This window comes from Citrus clementina, unplaced genomic scaffold (genome assembly GCF_000493195.1).
Source record: "Citrus clementina cultivar Clemenules unplaced genomic scaffold, Citrus_clementina_v1.0 scaffold_7, whole genome shotgun sequence".
NCBI lineage: Eukaryota > Viridiplantae > Streptophyta > Magnoliopsida > Sapindales > Rutaceae > Citrus > Citrus x clementina.
In genome coordinates this window covers 1,151,736-1,175,168 of record NW_006262075.1, presented here as the reverse complement: position 1 = coordinate 1,175,168, position 23,433 = coordinate 1,151,736, and the positions used below count along the sequence as shown (strand labels likewise).

The 23,433-nt window shown below is 31.2% G+C and overlaps 3 protein-coding genes across 3 annotated transcripts; all 3 read left to right on the top strand.

The window, feature by feature from the left end:
• The first annotated feature begins 6,096 nt into the window (after positions 1-6,096).
• LOC18037619 (cytokinin riboside 5'-monophosphate phosphoribohydrolase LOG1) lies at positions 6,097-7,223 on the top strand. The gene is made up of 5 exons (XM_006425433.2): positions 6,097-6,223; positions 6,354-6,451; positions 6,562-6,592; positions 6,697-6,796; positions 6,907-7,223. Exons 1-5 carry the CDS (start codon positions 6,107-6,109, stop codon positions 7,221-7,223), a joined length of 663 nt encoding a protein of 220 aa, XP_006425496.1. The 5' UTR covers positions 6,097-6,106.
• A 3,998-nt stretch (positions 7,224-11,221) lies between these two features.
• On the top strand, positions 11,222-12,355 carry LOC18037454 (putative F-box protein At3g16210). Its single transcript, XM_006425432.2, has one exon. The coding sequence runs from the start codon at positions 11,222-11,224 to the stop codon at positions 12,320-12,322; it is 1,101 nt and encodes a 366-aa protein (XP_006425495.1). The 3' UTR covers positions 12,323-12,355.
• Positions 12,356-14,372: 2,017 nt separating this feature from the next.
• LOC18037453 (F-box/kelch-repeat protein At3g23880) lies at positions 14,373-15,482 on the top strand. Its single transcript, XM_006425431.2, has one exon. The coding sequence runs from the start codon at positions 14,373-14,375 to the stop codon at positions 15,480-15,482; it is 1,110 nt and encodes a 369-aa protein (XP_006425494.2).
• The last annotated feature ends 7,951 nt before the right edge of the window (positions 15,483-23,433 follow it).

Genomic DNA, 23,433 nt, shown 5'->3' with positions numbered 1-23,433 from the left:
TCATTTTATCATATCTTATTATGCATACCAAATGCACCCTTCTTATCCATATCATTATTCTTTATTTTTCTTTTTAAAATATACACTATTCTTAAATTCCTTATAGTTCGTTTTATCTTATTATGCATTCCAAACGCACCCTTTTTGTCCATTGCATTATCCTTTATTAATTTTTTTGACTAAGGGCACATTATTATTTAAGAAGAGTTCATTTTCAACATATTTTCGCACAAAAAAAAAAGGATAAAGTCAGTAAGTTCACAAACAGACGATAATAACACTGGCTTTGGTAAAAGTGAAAAGAGGATCATCAAAGAAGTAGACAGATGAATGAAAAGAAGGATACAATGAAAATCAAGTTTCCTCGTTTGGCAGGAAAGAGATGGTTAATAGGAAGCTAAAATGGTGTCAAATTCTTAACAAAATGAAGAGCTTGGCAACTCAAATTGTGTATATAGCGTCATTTCAACGTATTGATTCAGGAATTCGTGGAATAATTGCGATGAACTTGCAGAGAACTAACATTCACCGTCACTGTTAATTACATAGAAGAGTTATATGCAATTGCAGATTCAATTATTCACAATGCTTTTGTAAATGCTTAATTACGTGCTGCAGGTAGCAAGTTACCATAAGGTATTTTCTATCATTTGTAGAGACAATTTTCTTGAAATTAAATTACCTTTGTTAAAGGATAAGAAAGAAGCGTGCTATCTGTTGCTATATTGGAAAAAAAACCTTCAAACTGTTGTAAAGTAAGGTTAACGGAGACTGAAAAACCTCCATTTTGAAGTAGTGAGCGGCAAAGGTGCACATAATGAATTTGAAAGGCTTTCTTAAAAGCAAATAAGAACAATTGCTGCTTTCTTTTTTACCCGAAAGAATGGCTTTAAGCCAAATAGCCAATGACACGTCCCTCACCCTTAGGTCCCCAGCTGTAGCCTGTAGCTGACATTCATCAATAATTCCTGTATTGACCCGCGTGCGCTGCATGCGCTTGAGCTGTTTGTATCTGCCCATCTCTGTCTCTTTCGTGCTCTTTCAAGTCTTATCCGGTTTGTCATTTCGTCAAATTTGCACTTGAGATTTTGTTGTCCTTTGGAACAGTGGAGCCCCTGCACCACTTTCGACCCGATCGTGGCATTTCAGACAATGCTTTCAATGACCCAGCTCAACACCTACTATCAACCCCTTTCATGAATCATGATGAGGCTAATAGCTAGCTATACTATCAAGAGTCGACCTTAATTTTATCTTAAAGATCCCCGCATGTGTTTGATTAGTTTGCTGATTAATAACACATGTTTTAGAATCCTAAAACATATATTTATAATTAAACACCAGAAAGACTGCTTAAAAAGAAAACACAAGAAATGTGGGAGAGGCTCAGGTACATATACGAGGGTGATGGACTAATGGGAGGGTAAAGGCAGAAGCTGGAGGACAATGAGTTAATAATGAACACAACCATTGGTGATTGGTGTGAAGAACAACAGCGACAAGAGTTTTGGAGTGTTGGCGCAGTTCCACTCACAAAGCTGGTAAAAACAGACAAATTACAGTACTAATAAGACCACAATGGAGAAATTGGAATGCCGTCGCATCTGACTTGGCTTTTCGTGCAAAGTGGGGGTAGTGGTTCAATTAATGTCAGGAAATTGTACCCGAGTTTTAATAGGCGTTCGAAACGTAAGCTCCTCCCCCACATGGCTCCTGACCTGATGTTTTTTTCCCCGTCATATACTCCATAAAATCCGTCACTTCGAATGATTACACTATATCAACCTTTTTAATGTTCAAAGGTTCACTTCGAAACGTACGTGAGACGTTCCTGTTTCTGTACTTGCACTCCTAATTTTCTACACCCGAGTTTCAATATTAAAAATCTTAGGAATTTTAATATTTTAATTTTAAATTAAGTATTAATATCATGTCTCATTCCTTTATTAAATAATAAATTTTATAAACAAGACAATGACCGACGTGTACAACAGAAGGATTGTCAAATTTAAAATATAACAATCTAGAAAAAAGGTAAAAGGGTAATCACAGAAAATAAATTTTGTGCCATTAGAATTTACCAACAATATTCTAAGGAACGGTGGTGGCCAAAATGCATTTGATGTAAGACAGGCCTTAACTTTGACGGTTTTAAGTTTTTGTTTATTTGTTCTTTATTTTAATTTTTTCTAAAATATAGTCTTTAGAATTTTATTATGTTAAAATAATTTGAATTTACCCAATTTTTTAAATTCATATTATTTAAGGTTTTAGTATAAAAGAGAACTGAACTCAATTTGTTTTCGTTGGTTTATTGATAATAAAAAATTCTCTTTGAAAAGATTCGCTCGGTTTCATTTTTAACCATGACATTACGTAGGCCCGCTAGTTAAGGAATTGTCTTGTCCCTCTAATGTGCCTTATCTGCTGATTTAACGAGTAGAAAAAAAATTGTTGAAGAGTTTGAATGATCAAACACACAAAACACTCCTTTTTTCTTATAAGATCAATACAATTTCTTAATTATAACTCCTTTAGAACTATGAAACTTTTGTTAACATTTATGTATTTATAATATTGATTTTGATGATAACAAACAAAATTAAAAATGATTAACCTTTTAAAAGTTCAAGTTATTTTTCATGCTTTTTAAATAAATCATTATCTTCATATTATAAAGGTGTTATATTTAATGAAAAATAATTTTATAAAATTGGTTGTTTTTCAAGTTTATGGTCTAATTGAAAGTATTACTTGAAATTACGAAAATGGACTTGTTTGAAAAGTTTCATAAATTTTTGGGTCATAGTTTTAGTATTGAAAGTTTTGGGGCAAAACTATAATTTTAGAAAATAGTTCACTGTAGCAAACGGCTAACCGACATCTTGATAACGGCTAGCTGACATCGAGCAGAATTGAAGAGTAGCCTCTGGACACTAACGGCGATCTGACATCTTGAAAACGGCGATCCGACAATTTGAAATTCTGTCCAACGGTAACTTGGACCAATCAAAACGACGATCCGACTTCGAACAAAAAGTCAATAACGACCAGTTTTCAGCTCCAACTATAAAATAAGCTCAATTAAATTCAAGCAAGGGCATATGACAACATTTTTATTGAGCTTGTAATTGAGAATACAACATTCATTTAGTTTTAAATTTGTTATTGATTCATTTATTCACACATTGAGTATAGATTTGTAATCATATTTTTTGTGTGACGGAAAAACACATTTGTAGTATTTGTTTTGAGTGATTGTAAGTGTTGGGATACACTTGAGTTAAGAGATTGGGGATAATCTCTTGGTGTAAAGGTTGATTGACACCTTTGAAATCAATTCTAAGAATTTGAAGCCTTGGGAGGCTTGGATAGTGAAATCGTCAAGTCGGGTGAGCTTGGAGACGTGGACGTAGGCGGGGATTGCCGAACCACGTAAAAATCATTGTGTTTGTTTTCTCTTCACTTACTCTCTTATTATTGCGCTTTATTGAATTTATTATTTTTTATTCCATTAAGGCATTATATTAAATTATTGTGTGGTTTTCTTAGCTTAATTTTTAAAATTTCAATTCATCCCCCCTCTTGGGTTGCATAATTAGTATTTCAACTTTACTATTTCTTGTTGCCTAAACCAACTAAGAGATGAGGTACTTATACTTGTTACAAATTAATCTCAACCATATATTAACCTAACTACCACACAAATCATAACAACACATCAAACTTAACAATCATACTCAATACCACAAATTACTTATCACATTACCATATTTAACACCACAAATCTTAACTACCTAAAGAAGCTTCCATAGGCTAAATCAAAGATCATTTGGGCTTCAAAGTTGCATGGATCATGTTTATGATCTGACAACCCTTTAAACTTGATCATGTGAAACTAAGTAAATTTCTCAATCTGATAAAGTCTTTTTCTTTCAGTGGCCTAATAAAGATATCAGCTGCTTCATCTTGTGATTTGAGATATTTTACTTATACATCCTTTCTCTTAACGCACTCTCATATGACATGTTAGCGAGTGTCAATATACTTACTTCGATCATAGAAGACATAATTCTTAACTAAGGCAATTGCTGACTTGTTGTTGATGAAAATCTCTGTGGGTTCTTATTGTGACAAACCCAACTCCTTCAATAAATTCCTTAGCTAGATTGTATGATAAATACTTAATGTAGCAACTACATTCTTAACTTCACATGTAGAAACTATAACAATCAATTACTTTTTTGACATCCATGTGAAAGTAATATATCCCATGAAGAACACAAACCAGTGGTACTCTTTCGATCATTTGTATCTCTACTTCATTCATTATCATTATATCCAACGAGCTTATAGTTATTACAAATTAAATATAACAAGCCGAAATCAATTGTACATTTGATGCAGATATTTGGTCTTTTTTTTTGCAATTTTAAAACGGGGTGGTCTTTGGATTTTCCATGTTTCGACTCACAAGTTCAACAACATAAAAGATATTTGGTCTCGCACATGTCAAGTAGGGTAAGATTCTAACCAAATTCTTAAAGAATTTTCTACACCTTCGCCTTCATCATATTTGGATAGCTTGACTCCGCTTTCCGCTGGCGTGCTTATGGGCTTGCAATCATACATCTTGAACTTTTTGAGTATTTCCTTTGCATATCTTTCGTAGGAAATAAATATGTCTTTTTCCTTTTGCTTAACTTCAATACTGAGATAATACACCATAAGTTTGATATCAGTCATCTCGAACTCTTTGATCATCACTCTCTTGAACTCTTCAAATAAGCTTAGATTATTTTTACTGAAGATGAGATCATTTATACACAGGTAAACAATCAAAATGTATCCATCTTTGTCTTTGACATAGAGAGCATGTTCATATGGGCATTTGATGAAGTTGTTCTCTTGAAAATACTTGTCAATTCTACTATTCCATACCCTTGGTGTTTGCTTTAACCCATATAAAAGGTTTTCTTCAATATCAGAACTTTGTCGTCATGTCCTTTCACCACATAACTTAATTTGTCGTCATGTCCTTTTAGAATTTTTTTCTTCTTGTCGGGAGATTTGATATGCTATACTACTATATGAAGCATTGATTACTAGTTATGATACCACTTTGTTGGAGAATTTGAGTGTTCAAACACTCAAAACACTCCTTTTTTTTCTAATGAGCTCAATACAACTACTTAATTACAACTCTTTTAGAAATAAGAAGCTTTACTACTTCTTATTGCTTCAAACAACTAAGAGAGGAGGTATTTATACTTGTTACAACTTAATCACAATGATAAATTAACCTAACTAACACACAAATAATAACCACACATCAAAGATAACAACGATACTCGACACCACAAATTCTACTTACCACATTACGACAGTTAGCACCACAAATTTTAACTACTTAAAGAAGCTTCCATGAGCTAGATTAAAGACCATTTAGGCTTTAAAGTTGTATGGATCAAGTTTATGTTCCAACAAAAATCCAGTTTGGGTCTAAGATCGATGCCTAATCCTACCGTGAAGAAAGTAAACCGTCTATATGGTAAATCTTTATTTCAATTATATCATAGTTATAGAAGTCCACGAGCTTATTTCATATTAAAAAACTAGATAAAAAATTGAGAGTTGTCTCAAATTTACATTATTAGTCTAAATCAATTCTGAGCTCTTGAGTGGTTATTTCCTTATCAATAGTGAATTTACCATTGTTGTGTGACTTCTAACTTCACCACTTTTGGTGTCTATGGATAATTTTTTATTTTTCAAATTTTATAATATAATTCTAATGCAATCACTTAATCACCGTTACGTTTTTAAATTCTATTTTACTAGAATTTTTGCATCCATGGAGTTTTCTAACAATTTTTCAAATACCAAATACATAAGTCACTTAAAGAGCAATAATTCTAAGGTAATAATGCAGTTACTTTCCCTTGTAGCGGAAAAAAAAATGGTCGAGTATCCTTTCGCTTTGGGGTTGGTGAAATACTTTCTGTTGTTTCCTTTCCTTATAAATACTGCCTTTCGCTTTGGTTTATTTATCCTTGATCTTCGACAAAGAGAAGAATAACAGACTGAGTGAAATAGAGAGAGATTGATGGAGGAGAAGAAAGAGGCCAAGTCAAGATTCAAAAGAGTCTGTGTTTTCTGCGGGAGCAGTCCTGACTACAAATATTGCTACCGTAAGGCTGCCGTTGACCTCGGAAATGAACTGGTGCCCCTTTTATTTTTTTCTCTACTCTTATTAATTTTTTATTCTTTCAAGAAATTCTCCATAGCTTGAATGAACTTGTTTTTCAAGTTTTGAGTTTTCTCACATCTAAATGTTAAATTCTTTTACGAAGGTTTCCAGGGGATTGGATCTTGTTTATGGAGGAGGAAGTGTTGGCTTGATGGGTTTGATTTCCGAAGAGGTTCATCGTGGTGGCAGACATGTTTTAGGGTAACTGGCTACTTACAGTCTTTACAAATTAATCAAGCTGTTTGATTTTACCGTTTTGACAATAAATTTGTTCTCTTTTTCTTTTCGTTTTGTCAATTTTTTATTCACAGAATCATTCCCAAAGCCCTTATGGAAAAAGAGGTATGCTATGAGTACATCTACCTAGCTCCTTCCCTTTAGAATCAAATTAGCACGAGTTTCGTTTTCACTTTAATATATGCATGTGGCTGGTATTTGCTAAGCAGCTGACTGGAGTAACACTCGGAGAGGTCAAACCAGTTGACCACATGCACCAAAGGAAAGCTGAGATGGCTCGGAATGCTGACTGTTTTATTGCCTTGCCAGGTCTCTCTCTTTCTCCTCCTATTCTAACATGAAGCGTATTAATTTTATTATTTTCTGACAATTATTTCTTAATACAATTTAATGACTGTTTTTTTTCTTATAACAATCAGGCGGATTTGGAACTCTAGAAGAGTTATTTGAAGTGACCACATGGTCCCAGCTGGGAATCCACAACAAGCCTGTGGGTTTGATGAATGTGGAAGGATATTACGACCCTATTCTCAACTTCATCGACAAATCTATTGATGAGGGCTTCATTTACCCTTCTCAGCGAAGCATAATTGTCTCTGCTTCCAATGCTAAAGAACTTGTCCAAAAACTTGAAGACTACGTGCCGTCGCACGATGGAGTCGTTGCAAAGGCCAAGTGGGAAGCCGAAGAGGCTGAAGCCAGTACATCTGATTTGAAGACCGAGACTGCTCCTTAGGACTTGGGAGCTTAAAAATAATATATTATTTTTATTAGAGTCCTTGGAATGTCGGTGAGCAGTCTATCTAGGTTTTTTCCTTTCTCAACTTTTATTAAACTCGATCTAAGAAGGAAGGGAGAAAATCCAATGGAAAGAAGGATGTAAGTCTTTAGGTGTTGTTCATTAACTTCATAATTAATAAGGCCTCTATGCTATCTTGAATGATGCTATTGGTGCATATTTATCCAGGCTTTTGCAAAGATCATTCCACTCTTTCATTTGTCGGCTTCTCTATGGTTTTAAATCTACTTAGCAATAATTATCCTTAAAATTTTTCCTTTCTTTTAGCTTCTTTCTTCGTTATTTCTTCTGCAAACTTATGTTTTACACAGCATTTTTAATGTTTTGGACATATTGATTTTATTATATTTAATGTTGTAAAACAACTTAAATTAAGGCAAATTTCATTACATATGAAATTTATATATGAATAAGAATACAGGTGATATATTATATGCCAGGAGAAAACAGCCATTCTATATGAACATTACCGCGACCATGCAGCTATTGTACACCAATCATCCAATTTATCGGTAAAAATATAATTAGTGATTAAGAATTTTTTTAATTAAAAAAATACTATACGCAAGGCCACATTTCACATTAATTTTGATTCAATTAATACAAGATAGTATCATGCAATAAGGATAAAGAACCACATACACCCCTAGGGAAATGGTCATGTAGATCCTAAGTTTTTAACAAGGGATATCAAGACTCCCTTTTAACTATAATATTCTCTGTAGTTAGTAAAAGAAAATGACTTTAAAATTTTTAAACAAATACTAATGTAATTTAAATTTTTTTATTTGTCTAGTAGAATAATAATATTAGAATATACTTTAATGGATTTCTCCATGATGCTACATATATTTTTATAGTATCGATGATGGGATTGTTGTGAACTCAAATTTAAGTATTTTAATCTAACCCATTTATGAAATACAAGTGTGCAACCCAAGGGGGGGTGAATTGAGTTTCTAAAAATTATTTGATTCTAAAACAAATTATCATGCAAATCTAAAATGAATTTAATGGAATAACAATTAAATCAATTACAATATAAAAAGATAAGGGAAGAAAGATTCAAACACGAAGATTTTTACGTGGTTCGGCCAATCTCGCCTACCTCCACGCCTCCAAGCTTTTCAGGCTTGAGGATTTCACTAAGCAAGCCTCCAAGGCTTCAAATGCTTACACTTGACTTCCAAGGTGTCAATGAACCTTTACAACAAGAGATTATCCCCGATCTCTTAACCCAAGTGTATCCCAACACTTACAATCACTCAAAGTAAAAGATTAAAAATTATTTTTCTCTCACACAATATTTAAGATTACAAATCAATGCCCAATGTGTGAATAGATGAAGTAAGAATGTATTTTAAAGCTCTATGAAGATTGTATTCTCGAATATAAGCTCAATGGTCGTGTTGTGATCGATCTTGTTTGAATTAATGAGTTTATTTATAGTTGGAGCTGAAAACTAGCCGTTATTGACTTTCTGCTCACTGTCGGATCGCCGTTAACTAGATGTCGGATCTCCGTTTGACTGGTCAATATGACCGTTGGGCTGAATTTTCAAATTGTCGGATCGCCGTTAGTGTCCAGAGACTAATCTTCAATTCTGTTTGATGTCAGCGAGCCGTTATCAAGATGTCGGATCATCGTTTTCTACAGTAACTACTACAGTGAACTATTTTTGTAAAATTATAGTTTGACCCCAAAACTTTGTAAAATTATACTGTGGCCCAAACCTTTATAAAACTTATCAATTAGGTCCATTTTCAGGATTTTAAGCAATACTTGTTATTATCAAAAATCTCAAAGCTTTTTCAATTGAAACCTTTAACATGAGAAAAAACATTTTCATAGAATATAAAGCCTTTATAAAGTGAGAATGATGATTTAAAAGTATATGAAAACTATTTTGAGCTTTTAAACGATTAATCAATCTTAATCAAGTTTGTTATCATCAAAATCAATAATAAAGAAATATTTATGTTAACAATTTATTTAATATAATTCAATATAGTGATAATAAATAAATTAATTAAAAGATAAGCATTATAAAATGAAGATTACCTGCTTAATGTGTCAATAATTAATTTCAAATAAAAGAACTTGAGATATTATATTTTACCTTATTTCTTTTTATTTTTATTTTTAAATTTAAAATCATCCTTTTAATGGATTTGTTAATTGGCTATATTATTTTAAAAATAATTAAAATTTTTTATTAATAGAACAATGTATACCATTGGACAAATTCAACAATAAATATTTCTTATGTTATTAATACTGTGAATAAAATTACACCATCATAGAGGGACCCTATTTTAATATATAAAATAATTTTTAAAATGTAAATGATTTTAAATTAATAAAATATATCTCATGTATTAATAATAAAAAAATTATTTTACATAATATTAAAAATAATTTAGATTTTTATTTATTTATTTTAATATTATGGTGCTATTGATCATATAATTTAGTTTAATATAATATAAGATTGTAAAGTATTAAAATATTTTAAATGTTGAAATTATTTAAAAATGTATATATTGTTAAATTTATTTTAATATTATATTTATATTTATTATAAAACATTGGAGTCAATCTTTTTGAGTTGATAGATCCAAAGGGTATTATACTCAAAAGGAGGTATTGGTGTCTTTTAACGGTGTTAGTGCAAAAGTGGTTAATTGATACAAATTTAAAAAGAAAAGTGGTGCAAAGAGCAAGTTAAAATTTTTTGTGGTTAGATGAATATAAAGCAAAACAAAGGTGGTGCATTGACAATTTTCCTTTATTAAAAGTTTAAGAGTCTACATAGCCATTTCCTTAAACTTGGGGTGTAAATGTCCTTTTTTCTTAATAATAAACATAGTAAAATATAACCATTAAAAATAAAGAATGCACCCATAACAAAAAAAAATGTAACAATAAAAAAATAAAAAAGAATGTAACCATAAAAGGAAAAACCATATAAAACAAATTCTTCTCTTTACATGAATAATAAAAGTCCCATTCTCATTATCTAGTGTGAGAATATTGACTTGAATATTTACTTTATATATAAAGCGATGAAATGCTCTGTATTAAGAGCTTTCTGTCTGTGGTCAAAGAATTTGTCCTTTATATACTTATTTTGCTCGTGCAATTTTGTTAATAAGAGTGGGACTGCCGGAGACGATATCAGCAATTGATTAATAACTTAAAAGAACTGATACACATATACCTATCTTATGTAGGAATTATTTTGGTTTTGTTACTGAAGATAGTAGTCTATTTAAGAGGTTCGTTTCATTAAGTTAATAAGTCCAGCCCCACTACAATTTATCTAATTCTAGCATGTATGTCGCCTAATTTTCTCTCCACTACAATTTTTAAAGGGAACGCAATCGATAATTGTTGTTTGTTCCAGATTTGAATCAGAACCATGAAAGACGAGCTTTGAATTAGAGTCATCTCAGTTGCGAGATCATTGCCCATCCATGATTATTCCTGCAATTTCCCTTTCTTTTGCCGTCAATATTTCGTCTTTCAAGATCAAAATTCCCATGGATCATTTTCGGACGAAGCTTTGGTCAATTATGTGGAAAAATCTCATTATTTCTTCTTTCTGCAATTTCTAATTAGTCCTGATTATTCAGACTAGACCTTGGTGGGTTTCTTTTGCCAATTATATTTCACACTGTCTTCCGACTATGGATTAAATCATACGCAAAAATTTTGGTATGAAAATATTACATATTAATTTTTTTCGCTTTTGACGTTGATTCATTCGGCCTTTTTCATTTTAGCTAATTCCTAAAGAATTGCATTATATGTACCCGATTACAATTCAGCAAATTAAAATTTTGTCTTACAAAATCTAATTTTTTGATAATTATTGCAGGGAAAAGTATTGATTTCATTAAGACCCGAAAAAAAAATAATAATAAAGAGGGACGATGGTGATGACAAGCTATGGAGATTTATCTGACGATATGATGGTTGAGATTCTATCAAGGTTGCCTGTCAAATCACTAATGCGGTTTAGGTGTGTTTGTAAATCTTGCAATGACTTAGTTAAAGATCCTAATTTCATTTACAAGCATCTCCAGAAAGATGACAACATACGTCTCACGGTTAGCTGCACATATAAGAATCCATACGATACGGATCCATTTAACGCACTGATTTCTTATTCCTCTGTACTCCCTGATAAGACACTGTCTGATTTACATTATCAAGATTTCGAGCCTGTAATGGATGGACTTCACATTGGCCCGTTTGATGGTATATTTTTATTGTTGAGAAATGATACCAACGTAATTCTATGGAACGTTTCCATGAATGAATACCGAGTTGTCCCAGAGTGCACAGCTCACTTTCCATGTAATACGATGGCTAACTCTTCGAATTTTGGACTTGGATTAGATCCCGTGACTAATGACTTCAAGTTGGTTTTGATACTCACCTTAATAGATGAGGAAAGACAGGAGATTGATTACTCACCTGTTGCGGTGTACAACTTTACCACTAACTCTTGGAGAGATTTGGGAGGCTTTCAAAAGAGTTATGATTACAGGTTTGACAGCTCACATGATGCATACTTAAATGGATTATTTTATTGGGTCGTCCGCCGACCCGATTGTTACAAAGAAATACTTACATTTAGCATGGGTGAGGAGGTTTTTCGAGTAATAGAAGGACCAAATATTCCTCAATTCCTAAATTATTACGAGTCAGCAATGAGACCCTGGATGCTGGGAATCTATGAAGAATGTCTTTCTTTACTATACTCAGAAGATATCTCACATTCTTTCGAGGTATGGATGATGAAAGGGGGATCTTGGTCTAAATACTTGACCTTTGGACCTTTTGTAGAAACCTATCGAGCACGTGGATTTTGGAGAAGAGGTGAATTTCTTTTGGAATCAAGTGACAAACGGCTGGTATTATATGATTCTATATATCAAGAAATGAGGGATCTTGGAATAAAAGGGTTATGGTTTTCAGTCAAAATATTAAAGGAGAGCTTAATTACTGTAAGAAAAGAAGATGCATAGTTTAATTTGTTAGAAATGATCTCAGACATTCCACGGCATCTCTTGGGTGTATCCGAGTTGTAAACTGTATGCTCCCAGGTTATTTATTTTTTTATTTTTTATATCGCAAATCTGGGCCAGTAATTCATATTTTAATGTGTTAGTGAGTAATTATTTGACGTCCTGATTTTCATATCATATTCCTCGACCTGACTTGTAAATTAAAGCTTTCGAACCTTTGTTGTACGAATCTTGTTAAAAAATCTGTAGGTCAGAACCATACAGATACAGTGGAAAAATTGCTGGCAGCTGTCCATGCTTAGCTTAAACGACATTAATGTTTATTTATACATAATTAAATTTAAAACTGTGTTTTGTCGTGTAAATTCGAGAAAAAAAAAAGGAAAACGTTGTGCGACAGTTTCCTAAAAACCACAAATCCACAATGATACCTTGTACTTGACGATAATCCAGATCTGTACAACTCTAACAAGAGATTACTGAAATAACAGGAATAATAACAAATTTAGAAGGCCGGAAAATTAGTTTAACTGCTGTCAGTCATTGCCATGTCACCGATCTAGTTGTCAAGAAATCTAGAGGACTTCATTATGATATCATATCTGATTAAAGATCATTTTAAACAAAGAGATGAAATTATTTGGGAATATGCTTATTTTTTTCAACTCACACATGCTATGGAGTGTCAAGAGAATTCGTGATTCAACAAGCTACATTTCCTCTTTTTTAATTGTAATTAGACTCTTTTAAAATATGAACTGAGAACCATAAACCACTAATCCCGAGATCCCTCATTTCTTTGTATGTTATATATGTAGAATCATATAAGATTAGTCGATTGTCACTTGATTCTAAAAGAAATTCACATTTTCTCCAAAATCCTAGTGGTTCATCCATTTTCCTAAAAGGTATAAAAGTCAAGTGATTAGCTAGGACCCCCCCTTCCATCTTCCAAAAGTCAAAAGAACGTGCTGACTCTTCTGAGCATATGTGGTAAAGAGAGACAATCATCATATGTTCCTCAATCCAAGTTGTTTGAATCAGGAACATTTAGTCCATTTATTTCTTGAAACACCTTGTCACCTATGCTAAATGAATGAATCTGGTATTAAAGTATGCGTTATCTATCCTGTCAACCATATAATCATATCTCATTTCAAAGTCTTCCAAATATTTTCAAGAGTTGGTGGTTCAGTTCTACACTGCAACATGTGAGAAATCACGAAATGAATCTAATTTATTATTCAACAAGGTGAATATTAAAAAAAACCGGCACTGATTCTAGCAAACCCTTTACGTTATTTTTCGATCCTCGACAATTTTAACTATATCCAAGGTAATTTAACTTTCTAATTAATTGATAGTTTTTAACAGTCAACTTATTGGTTGCGAAGTTAATGCCCATCCATGAAATTCCTCCAATTTCCCTTTCCTTTGCCATCAATATTTCGTCTTTCAAGGTTAAAATCTATCCCTGTTAGATCATTTGTGCACGAAACCTTTTGTCATTATGAGGAAGCTCGATTATTAACACTTGACCATGATGATTTTCTTTGTCTAATTATATTTCACATTAGCTTCTGACTATGGATTAAATCACGAGCGGTATCTCGGTATGAAATTAATATTTATAAATTTATTTTTTTGCTTTTGACTTCGATTGCAGTTTTTTTTTTCCCATTTTATATGCAACTTAGCTAGTTCCTAAAGAAATTACATTAAATGTAACAGAATACTTAAAAAGTGAATGAACATGTTCGGAACAAATAAAATTTAGTCAGCTGCTAGTGCAATGTTGATTTCTTAGTCCTTTGACTTTACCTATTGTATGTTTGAAATGAAGGGAGATCAATGAAGGAAGGTGTAGTTTGTTTATTAAATCATTATTTGTTTTGGAAAAAATCACAAATAATATTGTTTATTTGAAGAACCATAAAAAAAAGGAAGATCGCTTAACTACCCCTGAAAATGCCTATGTCAACAAATTGAAATTGTGTTCTATAAAATCCAATTTACTTCTAATTATGGCAGGAAAATGGAAAGAGATATGATGGCGATGACAGGCTATGGAGAATTATCTGACGATTTGCTCGTTGAGACTCTTTCAAGGTTGCCTGTGAAATCACTAATGCGATTTAGGTGTGTTTCCAAATCATGGTTTAGTTTAGTGAGAAATCCTAATTTTATTTATAAGCATCTCAATCGAGATGACAATATGCGTCTCATGGTCCGCATTACATACGAGAATTATGATGTTACAGATCCTTTTAACGACTTAATTACTTGTTTCTTTTTGGTACCTGATAAGACTCTGAAAGACTTGCATTTTCAAGATCTTGAAGCTGAAACGAAGGACCATAATCCACTTGGCCCTTGTGACGGTATATTTTGTTTTTTTGAAAATGAGAACATATATCTATGGAATGTTTCCATGAACGAATACAGAGTTGTCTCGAGGCGCAGAGCCCGTCTTCCTTGCAATACATCAATTTACTGTTATAATTTTGGATTTGGATTAGATCCAACGACGAATGACTTCAAGTTGGTTTTGATACTCACCTTGTATGATGGCAAAAGACTATCGGTTCATGATTTCTTACCTGTTGCAATTTACAACTTCAGCACTAACTCATGGAGAGATGTGGAAGGCTTATTCCAAATGGGACATTATTATGGGTCCGACAGCACTGATAATATCTATTTAAATGGATTTTGTTATTGGGTGGCATGGGGACATAATTCTTACGATGCAAGTATTTTATCATTTAGCATGACTGACGAGGTGTTTGAAGAAATAAAAGGACCAAATGTTCCTCAAATAACAGCTTATGATGAATCAGAGATGACATCTTGTAGGATAGGAATATATGATGGTTGTCTCTCTCTACTGTACTCAGAAGAGTCGGGACATTCTTTTAGCTTATGGATGATGAAAGGGAGGCTTTGGACCAAACACTTGACTTTTGGACCTTTTGTAGAAACCTATCAGCCACTTGGATTTTGGAGAAAAGGTGAATTTTTTTTAGAATCAAGTGATAATCGACTGGTCTTATATGATTCTAGATACGAAGAAATAAGGGATCTTGGAATTACTGGTTTATGGTTTTCAATTAATATTTTAAAAGAGAGCCTAGTTACAGTCCGAGAACATGAAATGTAGCTTGTTGAATGTTCATATTCTTCACATTACAAGGCATGTTTCCATGTTTTGGGTGCATATTCATTTCTTTATATTAGCACGATATTTAGAAAGATAATACATATTGAACGTCCTAGTGTGGGTTAGCGAGGAAGCGAGAGACGTGGCAGTTACTGACGGAAATCCATCTAACTTTTCCGCCATATGTTAAAAGCTTCTCAATTCTATATTGGTTTTGCTACTGCTTTAATCTCATGTTTTCCAGATTCAGTTAACAGAAGTATACCTCATGTATTAGTACTAGTAATTGCTAGGAAGCTCTTTGAGCAGGGCAATAACAAACATTCTATGCGTCTTCTTGCTTTCTGCTCTATCTAGTTAACGAAACTAGTTTTACAAACTTCAACTCATTGAAAAGAATTGTTACGATTGTTAAAAGAATTGCAAATAATATAATACAGAAGCTTGAGCTACACGGCCCACCAGGCCACCCCATGGCACCGTCAATTTTTACCTCTACAAAATCAACCTCTAGCAAAGATAGGGGTGGAAAATATTTTCGCGTGAGATTGCTAATTTCCCCCTATTATTTACTCTATGTTGTTTTTATAATTACTAATCACCCTTTTACAGTATACTTTTATAATAACATCCTTATTTTCAAATACACTTTTGTTCATATTTATTATAAATTGAATAAATCTTATGAATGAAAATTAAAATTAAAATTTAAGTATTGAAAACAAGAAATCTATATTTTGATGTAAATAAAAAATTAGTAAAAAATTATTCTTTTGTTCTTTTTTTATTTTATAAACATTTTTTAATAAATACTTTACAATATTTTAAAATCAATTGTAAAAAGTACAAACAAAATATTTTATTATTTATTTGTAATTATTTTTATTTTTCGTTTAAGTTTTCTTATAAGTACAAAAAGTTTATTATTAATTTTTTTACATCAAAACATATATTTCTTACTTTTAATACTTAATTTTTTAATTTCCATTCATATTATTTATTTAATTTATAATAAATATGAATAAAAATGTATTTAAAAATAAGAGTAATATTATACAATTATACTGTCAGGGGGTTTATTAACTATTATAAAAACAGTAGGGGATAAATAATATCTACTGATTATAGTAAGGGAGAAATTGACAATCTCTGTATTTTCACTTTTCTTTTTTGCACCACTTTGATAATTTTCCTCATACTATACTTCTTTTGTTTTTGTTTTAGAAATGAAATATTGCCATTTTTTTTACCAATTACATTCTTGCAGTTAAATCATAATGCCCTCTTAATATAACTATTTGTTTAATTGATACAAATTGTGACCCGATCTCGCAGATATTTCGATACTTAATCCAACCACAAAATAACCTTTTTTTTCTAATAAATATTTTGATGTCAAGTAACAAGGTCTAATGAAAATAGGGTGGATTTAAAGTGCGGGATCCCTTGATAATTTTTATACGAAAACAATATGGAGTAAGTTATAAAAGGAGAATATTACTTTAGGAAACAAAAATGTAGTCTCCGAATAGAAATTTTATAATACTCTTTATTTATTTTTCTTTTATTATTAACTCATGTCCCAATTGAAGCTTGAATCTAGGATCTAAATCTTAGAAAGGCCGCTTTTTACAATAGAGCTAGACCTTAGCTTCACATTCTTTAAGTGAATGGAGATATAAGATGACCAAGTCAAAATGTCTAATGAAAAAAATTAAAAAAAAAAATTGAGGCGTTTAATTATCACCTCTCTTACTTCGTGCGTTTGTATGTGTGTGTGTGTGTGTGTGTGTGTTTTTTTTTTTTTTCATTTTTGTTTTAAGAAATAAAGACGTTTAATAGCATGTATTCTACATCCTTGTGTGAAAGTTTTTGTAGTGTTGTAGAACGGATAAAATTTGTAAACATTATTCTATGATACTGTAACTAAAATCACAACATCAGTACCAAAATTAAACATAAATTATATAAATAAAATATAAGATTGTTAATTTAAAATAAAACATGCGAATCAACATTAACGGTAAAATAAAACATAAATTTTAGAAATGAAATAGAAGACTTGTAAATGGAAGGTAAAACAAGTAAATAAATATAAAATTGATAAATTGATGTATTATTGGTATACAAACAAAAACTTACAAATATAACATAAAACTAGTAAATCAACATTAACTATAAATAAAACATAAATTTTGAAAATGAAAAATAAGAATTGTAAATAAAAGGTAAAATAAGTAAACTAATATAAGATTGGCAAATTAATGTAATACTGGTAAATAAAAAATAAATTTATAAATATAATATAGAACTAGTAAATTAACATTAGTTGTAAAATGAAACATAAATTTTAGAAATGAAATATAAGACTGGTAAATAGAAGATAAAATAAGTCAATTAATATAAAAATGATAAATTGACGTAATAATGGTAAACAAAAAGGAATTATAAATATAAAATAAAACTAGTATACCGACATTAAGTGCAAAATAGAACATTAATTTAGAAATGAAACGTAAGACCTGTAAGTGGAAGATAAAACAAATAAATTAATATAAAAGTGATAAATTAGTGTTTTATTGATAAACAAAACAAAGCTTATAAATATGGATGGGCATTCGGATCGCGTTATCACAAACGAGTAGAACCCCAAATTTATTTCAGGTTTTGTTCAGTTTGGGTTGGAATTTTAAACTAGTCCAGGTTTAAAGTGCAAAATAGATTGGATTATATTTTGGTTTGGATTTCACCTAAACGGAATAGCGAATTCGATTGGGTTAACTAAGTAAATTGAAAAAATCCAAAAAAATTAAAATAAACCGTATACATATATATCTATCATTTTATCTAATCCTAATAATTTTAAACGGACACAAAAATAAATTATCCGCTCATTTGCTGCAGTCGCATCCTCCTTTTCTTCTTCTTCGTCGTCTTTTTTTTTTCCTTCGTCTTATTTTGTTTTTTTGACATTAACTTATTATCTTTTTTTTTTTTGACATTCAAAAAAGATAATAAAACTTATAAATAACATATAACTAGTAAATCAACAATAAGTGTAAAATAAATCATAAATCTTGAAAATTAAACATAAAATTTGTAAATGAAAAGTAAAATAAGTAAATTAATATAAGAGTAATAAGTTAATGTCTTACTGGTGAATAAAACACAAACGTACAAATGTAATATAAAACTTATAAATTAACATTAGTGTAAAATAAAACATAAGTTTTGTAAGCTACATTTAAAACTTATAAATAGAAGGTAAAATATGTAAATTAATATAAGAGTTAGTAAAAAAATTAAAAAAACTTATAAATGTAAAAGAAGAACTCATTATGATATTGATTACCTTATATATTTATTGATTTTATTTTTAAATTGAGTAATGATAGTTTTGGGTTTATGTAATACATGTGATGTTTTATTAGGAACAAACTTATTCTCAAAATAAGATTTTGAAAAACTAATCTTTTAATATTTTTCAAAGCTTTTGTAAGATTGGATGATTTTTCATTATTCTATACCTCTCCAATAGTAACTCCAAATGATCTTTAAGTAAAAGTAAGGAGTAAACTTTAAAACTACATGAAATATGCATGACACTTAAAATTATATATAATTTTATTGATATATTATATATGTGTCAAGTAATATAAGAATATCTTTCTATTTTGTTTTGATTTGATTCACATAAGATAAATGATTTCACTCAATTAACTTGTATAATAAACAAATACTATGATAGAAAATGAAAAAAAGATCAATTGATGAATTATTTTTTTGGGTCAATTAAAGTAAATGAATTAAACTATTTATCACTAAAATTTCATAGAAGCCATGTTAATTGTTATAATAAATAATATTCTTGTATTAATTTACTTATTTTATCTTCCATTCATTACTCCAATGCGTAATTTACAAAATTTGTATGTTTATACGGCATTAATGCCATAATTTTAGTCATGGCATCATATAATTTTCTGTAAAGAACAATAGTCTTAAGTCTTTTATTAATTCAATGTTGCTCAAAGGAAAAGTTTATATAAAAAATATATATATATATATACAAAACTTTAATAAAACATTTATAATACAATAATCACATAATATAGTAAAACCTTTATAATTTAATTCTCGATAAATTGATAACTTCTATTATATAATAAATTCTTGTAGTCCCGAATGGGGCCGAAAAGGTGAATTAAAAAGATAATACTTTTTATGAAAACCCTAATACAACTCTGTGGTCTCATCCATAATACAAATTAATAATTTTCTGAAATTACAAATATAATTGTTATGATATTTTATTAAATAAAATATGACTCTAATGTTATTTTTTTCTTTGAAAGTTAAATATAATTGGATCTCATCTATGATATTACTTATTACTTCTAGAAATTTTGGAATTGAATTCTTAAGTTGTAATAATTTTAATTTTAATTTTATTAAATGGATTAATTCATTTTTTATTTATTAGATTGGTAAAATACAATGAATTTTTAGTGAGTTAAAAGTATGTTCATTAAATAGTATATACATTATTAATTTATTTAATTAATAATGTTCTTTAAATTAATATATTTTGCATGGTTTGGACATTATTAATTGATGTTTGGGGGAAATTTGGGTGCAAACGTGGACTGATGGCACAATGACACATGGCAAAAGAAGCGAATGAAGCAAATTTATTCTGCTTGACTAGAATATTAAGGTAGCTCACAGGGAACAGGGAGATAAGCCCTTCAAAGAAAAGGACAATTTTAGTAAAATATACAAATATTAGAGGGTGTAATTGAAAATCAAATTTTGAAGGTTCGAGTCGCATGTGAACAATGCACACCATCGTGTGAGAGACTGAAAATATATGCCTTTAGACTAGAATGAGGAACCAATGAAAATGGAGATTCTTTGGCAACGCGTTAGCTATCCTTTGCAGCGCCCCACAAAGCAATAGGACCACATGTTGGAGAAGCTACTATGCATACAACATTGGAGGCAAAAGGGTGGTTGTAGGTTTTTTTGCCTCTTGGGCCTACGAATCCTACGAATGTCTCAATTTTAAAATCACAAGATGAATTACCTAAATATCCTCATCTGAGGGAGGACAACTATTAACTAATCGCCACATGTCTAAAATTTAAAAAAACAACCCCTAGGCACACTCCACCAAAGCTCAAGGATTTTTTTCCAAACAGTAACTAATTTTTAGTTAATTAAAAATCACACAATATCTTCTTCTTGAGAGCATATTCACTATTCTTGATAGCTTTAAGGTTGACTTGACCTAAGGGCCACCATTTATCACTCAAATCTAACTTGAGCGTCAGAATATGGTCGTCTGCTACCGTTGGCTCCACCTCTAACGCCAGTTTTGGCTCTGTTTTGTTGGACTCATTCAGCTTGAGTTTAGTGGTCTTCATCTTCATCTTCATTTTCATTATATCTTCTTCTCTTTCTCTAAAATTTTAATAATTTAGGGGATTTTTATTAAATCCTAAAATTTTGTAATTATTTTTATAGTTATAATTGTTTATTAAAAATAAAATTCCAATTTTTGGATTTTTTCTTTATTAAATGTAGGGGTATTTTTATAATTATAATTTTTTTATTTTCAAAGCTTTTACAAGATAAAATGATCTTTTAAATTATTTAAGGGTAAAATTGTTATTTTGTTTAAATTATTTAACGGTGTTAGTGCAAAAGTGACTAATTGATACAAATTTCAAAAGAAAGGTGATGCAGAGAACATGTTAAAATTTTGTGGCGGTTGGATGAACATAAGACAAAATAAAGGTAGTGCAATGATAATTTCCCTTTGTAATTTAATATTTGTGTGGTTTGTATTAGCTTTAAGCTACTATAAATACCCTTAAGCACTTTGTTGTAGGCATCAAGTGAGGCGTGAAGAATTAGAAGGGAGAAAGAAGAGTGAGCCTTGAGTGTTATAATGTCTCTCTTGTAAAATATCAATAAAGTCCTTTAGTTTAAGGAAATTTTTCTGTTGCCTGAATAGTTTTAGTTTTGAGCAGTTTAGTCCTCCTCTATTTTCAACAATTGGTATCAGAGCGAGGTTGGTTGGGGACCACTGTAGCAGTGTTGTTGGAAGTCCACAACAATCAAGGACTGTCGTGGGGAGCTGTAGGAGTACAACAAAGATGATTGATGATCATTAATGGAGCTTCGTTAAAACATGAGTTTGAAACTCTGCAAGTTCATTGGTGAAGGTCGAGTTTGCTTGGCATTGTTGCAGTCTTGCAAACATGATAAGTGACCTTTCAAGTAGTTGGAGGAGTCAAAAAGCTCAATAAAAGAAATTATAATACATGGGCGACATTGATGGACTCCTACTTACAAGGGCAGGATCTCTAGGAGATCGTTTGTGGTAATGATATGAAACCATCAACTGAGGATGTTGTCTTTAAGAAGTGGAACATAAAAACAGGGATGGACATGTTCGTTGTTAAGAGTATAATTGAAGAAGAGATGTTACAACGTATAAAAAATGGTAAAACGCCTTAGGAAGCTTGGGACACTTTTGTAATGATTTTTTCAAAGAAGAATAACACATGACCACAACTTTTGGAGAATGAGCTCCTATAAGTTTCATAACAAAACATGACAATTGATGAGTACTTCACCAAGTTAAAGTCCATACGTCGTGAAATTTTTGAGTTAGTTCCTACTACTACAATTTCTGGATCTAGAACGAAGAGAATTATTGTCCATGATCTTAGGCCCAAGTTTAGGAGCTTTGTTACAATTGTCCCAGGTTGGCCAACTCAACCAACCATTGAGGAATTTGAAAACTTGCTTGCCGAACAAGAAGCGATTGACAAGTAAATGAGTAGAGCCTCAGTAAAGAATGACGAGGAAGCATTTTTCATTGATAAAAAGAGACATTGATTCAGACGACATAGTGGTGGAGGATCTAGAGGAGATGTTGATAAGTTAAGAGGTTATTAATAAGAAGGTAACTACCAGATAGAGGGAGCACAAAAGAACCGCAGCAGTGGTGGCCAATACAAGTTAAAGAAAAAGTTCGAAGGGAGTTACTGCAATTGCAAAAAAAAAAAAAAAGGGCCCACATAGTAAAAGTTTGCTCGTCTAAGAAAATTTCTGAGGAGAGTAATGCTACTACTTCTAATCAAAAGAAGGATAATAGTGAAGAATGGGAAATTAAGGCATCAATCGCCATCGAAGAAGATGAGCTAGCCCTTGCATGCGCAATATCGCGCTGTATTAACTATGAGAGTGATTGGATTATTGATTCATGGTGCTCAAATTACATGACCGGTGATAAAGAAAAGTTACAGGACATGACTAAGCACAAAAGAGATCGTGTAGTAGTAACAGTAAATAACTCGCGACTACCAATAGCTCACGTTGGCACTACAATTCTTACACCTTAATATGATTCACAAAAAGTGTCACTTCAAGATGTGTATTATGTCCCAAGTATGAAAAAAAAACTTACTTTTATCACAACTAACATAATCGGGAAACTATGTCTTGCTAATCTTCAAGATGTCAAAGTGTATTAAGACGTAAAGACTATGGGGAAACCTATTATAGAATGATGAATGTTAGAGTCAGTCTATGTATTATCAGCAGAGTTTGTATATGTAGAGAAGATTTGAAAGTATGAGATAGTAGATCTATGACATGCTCAGTTGGGACATGTTAGCTGTCATAAGTTAAAGGTGGTGATGAACAAATCAACCTTTAGAGGTCTGCTTGAACTTGATGTGAAAATAGACACAATATGTGCAGGATGTTAGGATGGTAATGCTCACCAACTCCTATATGAAGAGTCAAAGTTTACAGCAAAAGAACCATTAAACTTGGTACATTCTGACATGTTTGGACCTGTCAAACAATCTTTTATTATTAGAATGCGATACATGGTTACATTTACGATACTTCTTTAGATATGTTTGGGTCTCTT

Bases quoted from the DNA above. Each gene is read 5' to 3' on its own strand.
- LOC18037619 (XM_006425433.2), top strand. From the start codon at position 6,107: ATGGAGGAGAAGAAAGAGGCCAAGTCAAGATTCAAAAGAGTCTGTGTT. The intron at 6,224-6,353 runs GTGCCCCTTTTA...TCTTTTACGAAG, and splicing joins TTGACCTCGGAAATGAACTG to GTTTCCAGGGGATTGGATCT. The intron at 6,797-6,906 runs GTCTCTCTCTTT...TATAACAATCAG, and splicing joins CTGTTTTATTGCCTTGCCAG to GCGGATTTGGAACTCTAGAA.
- LOC18037454 (XM_006425432.2), top strand. From the start codon at position 11,222: ATGGTGATGACAAGCTATGGAGATTTATCTGACGATATGATGGTTGAG.
- LOC18037453 (XM_006425431.2), top strand. From the start codon at position 14,373: ATGGCGATGACAGGCTATGGAGAATTATCTGACGATTTGCTCGTTGAG.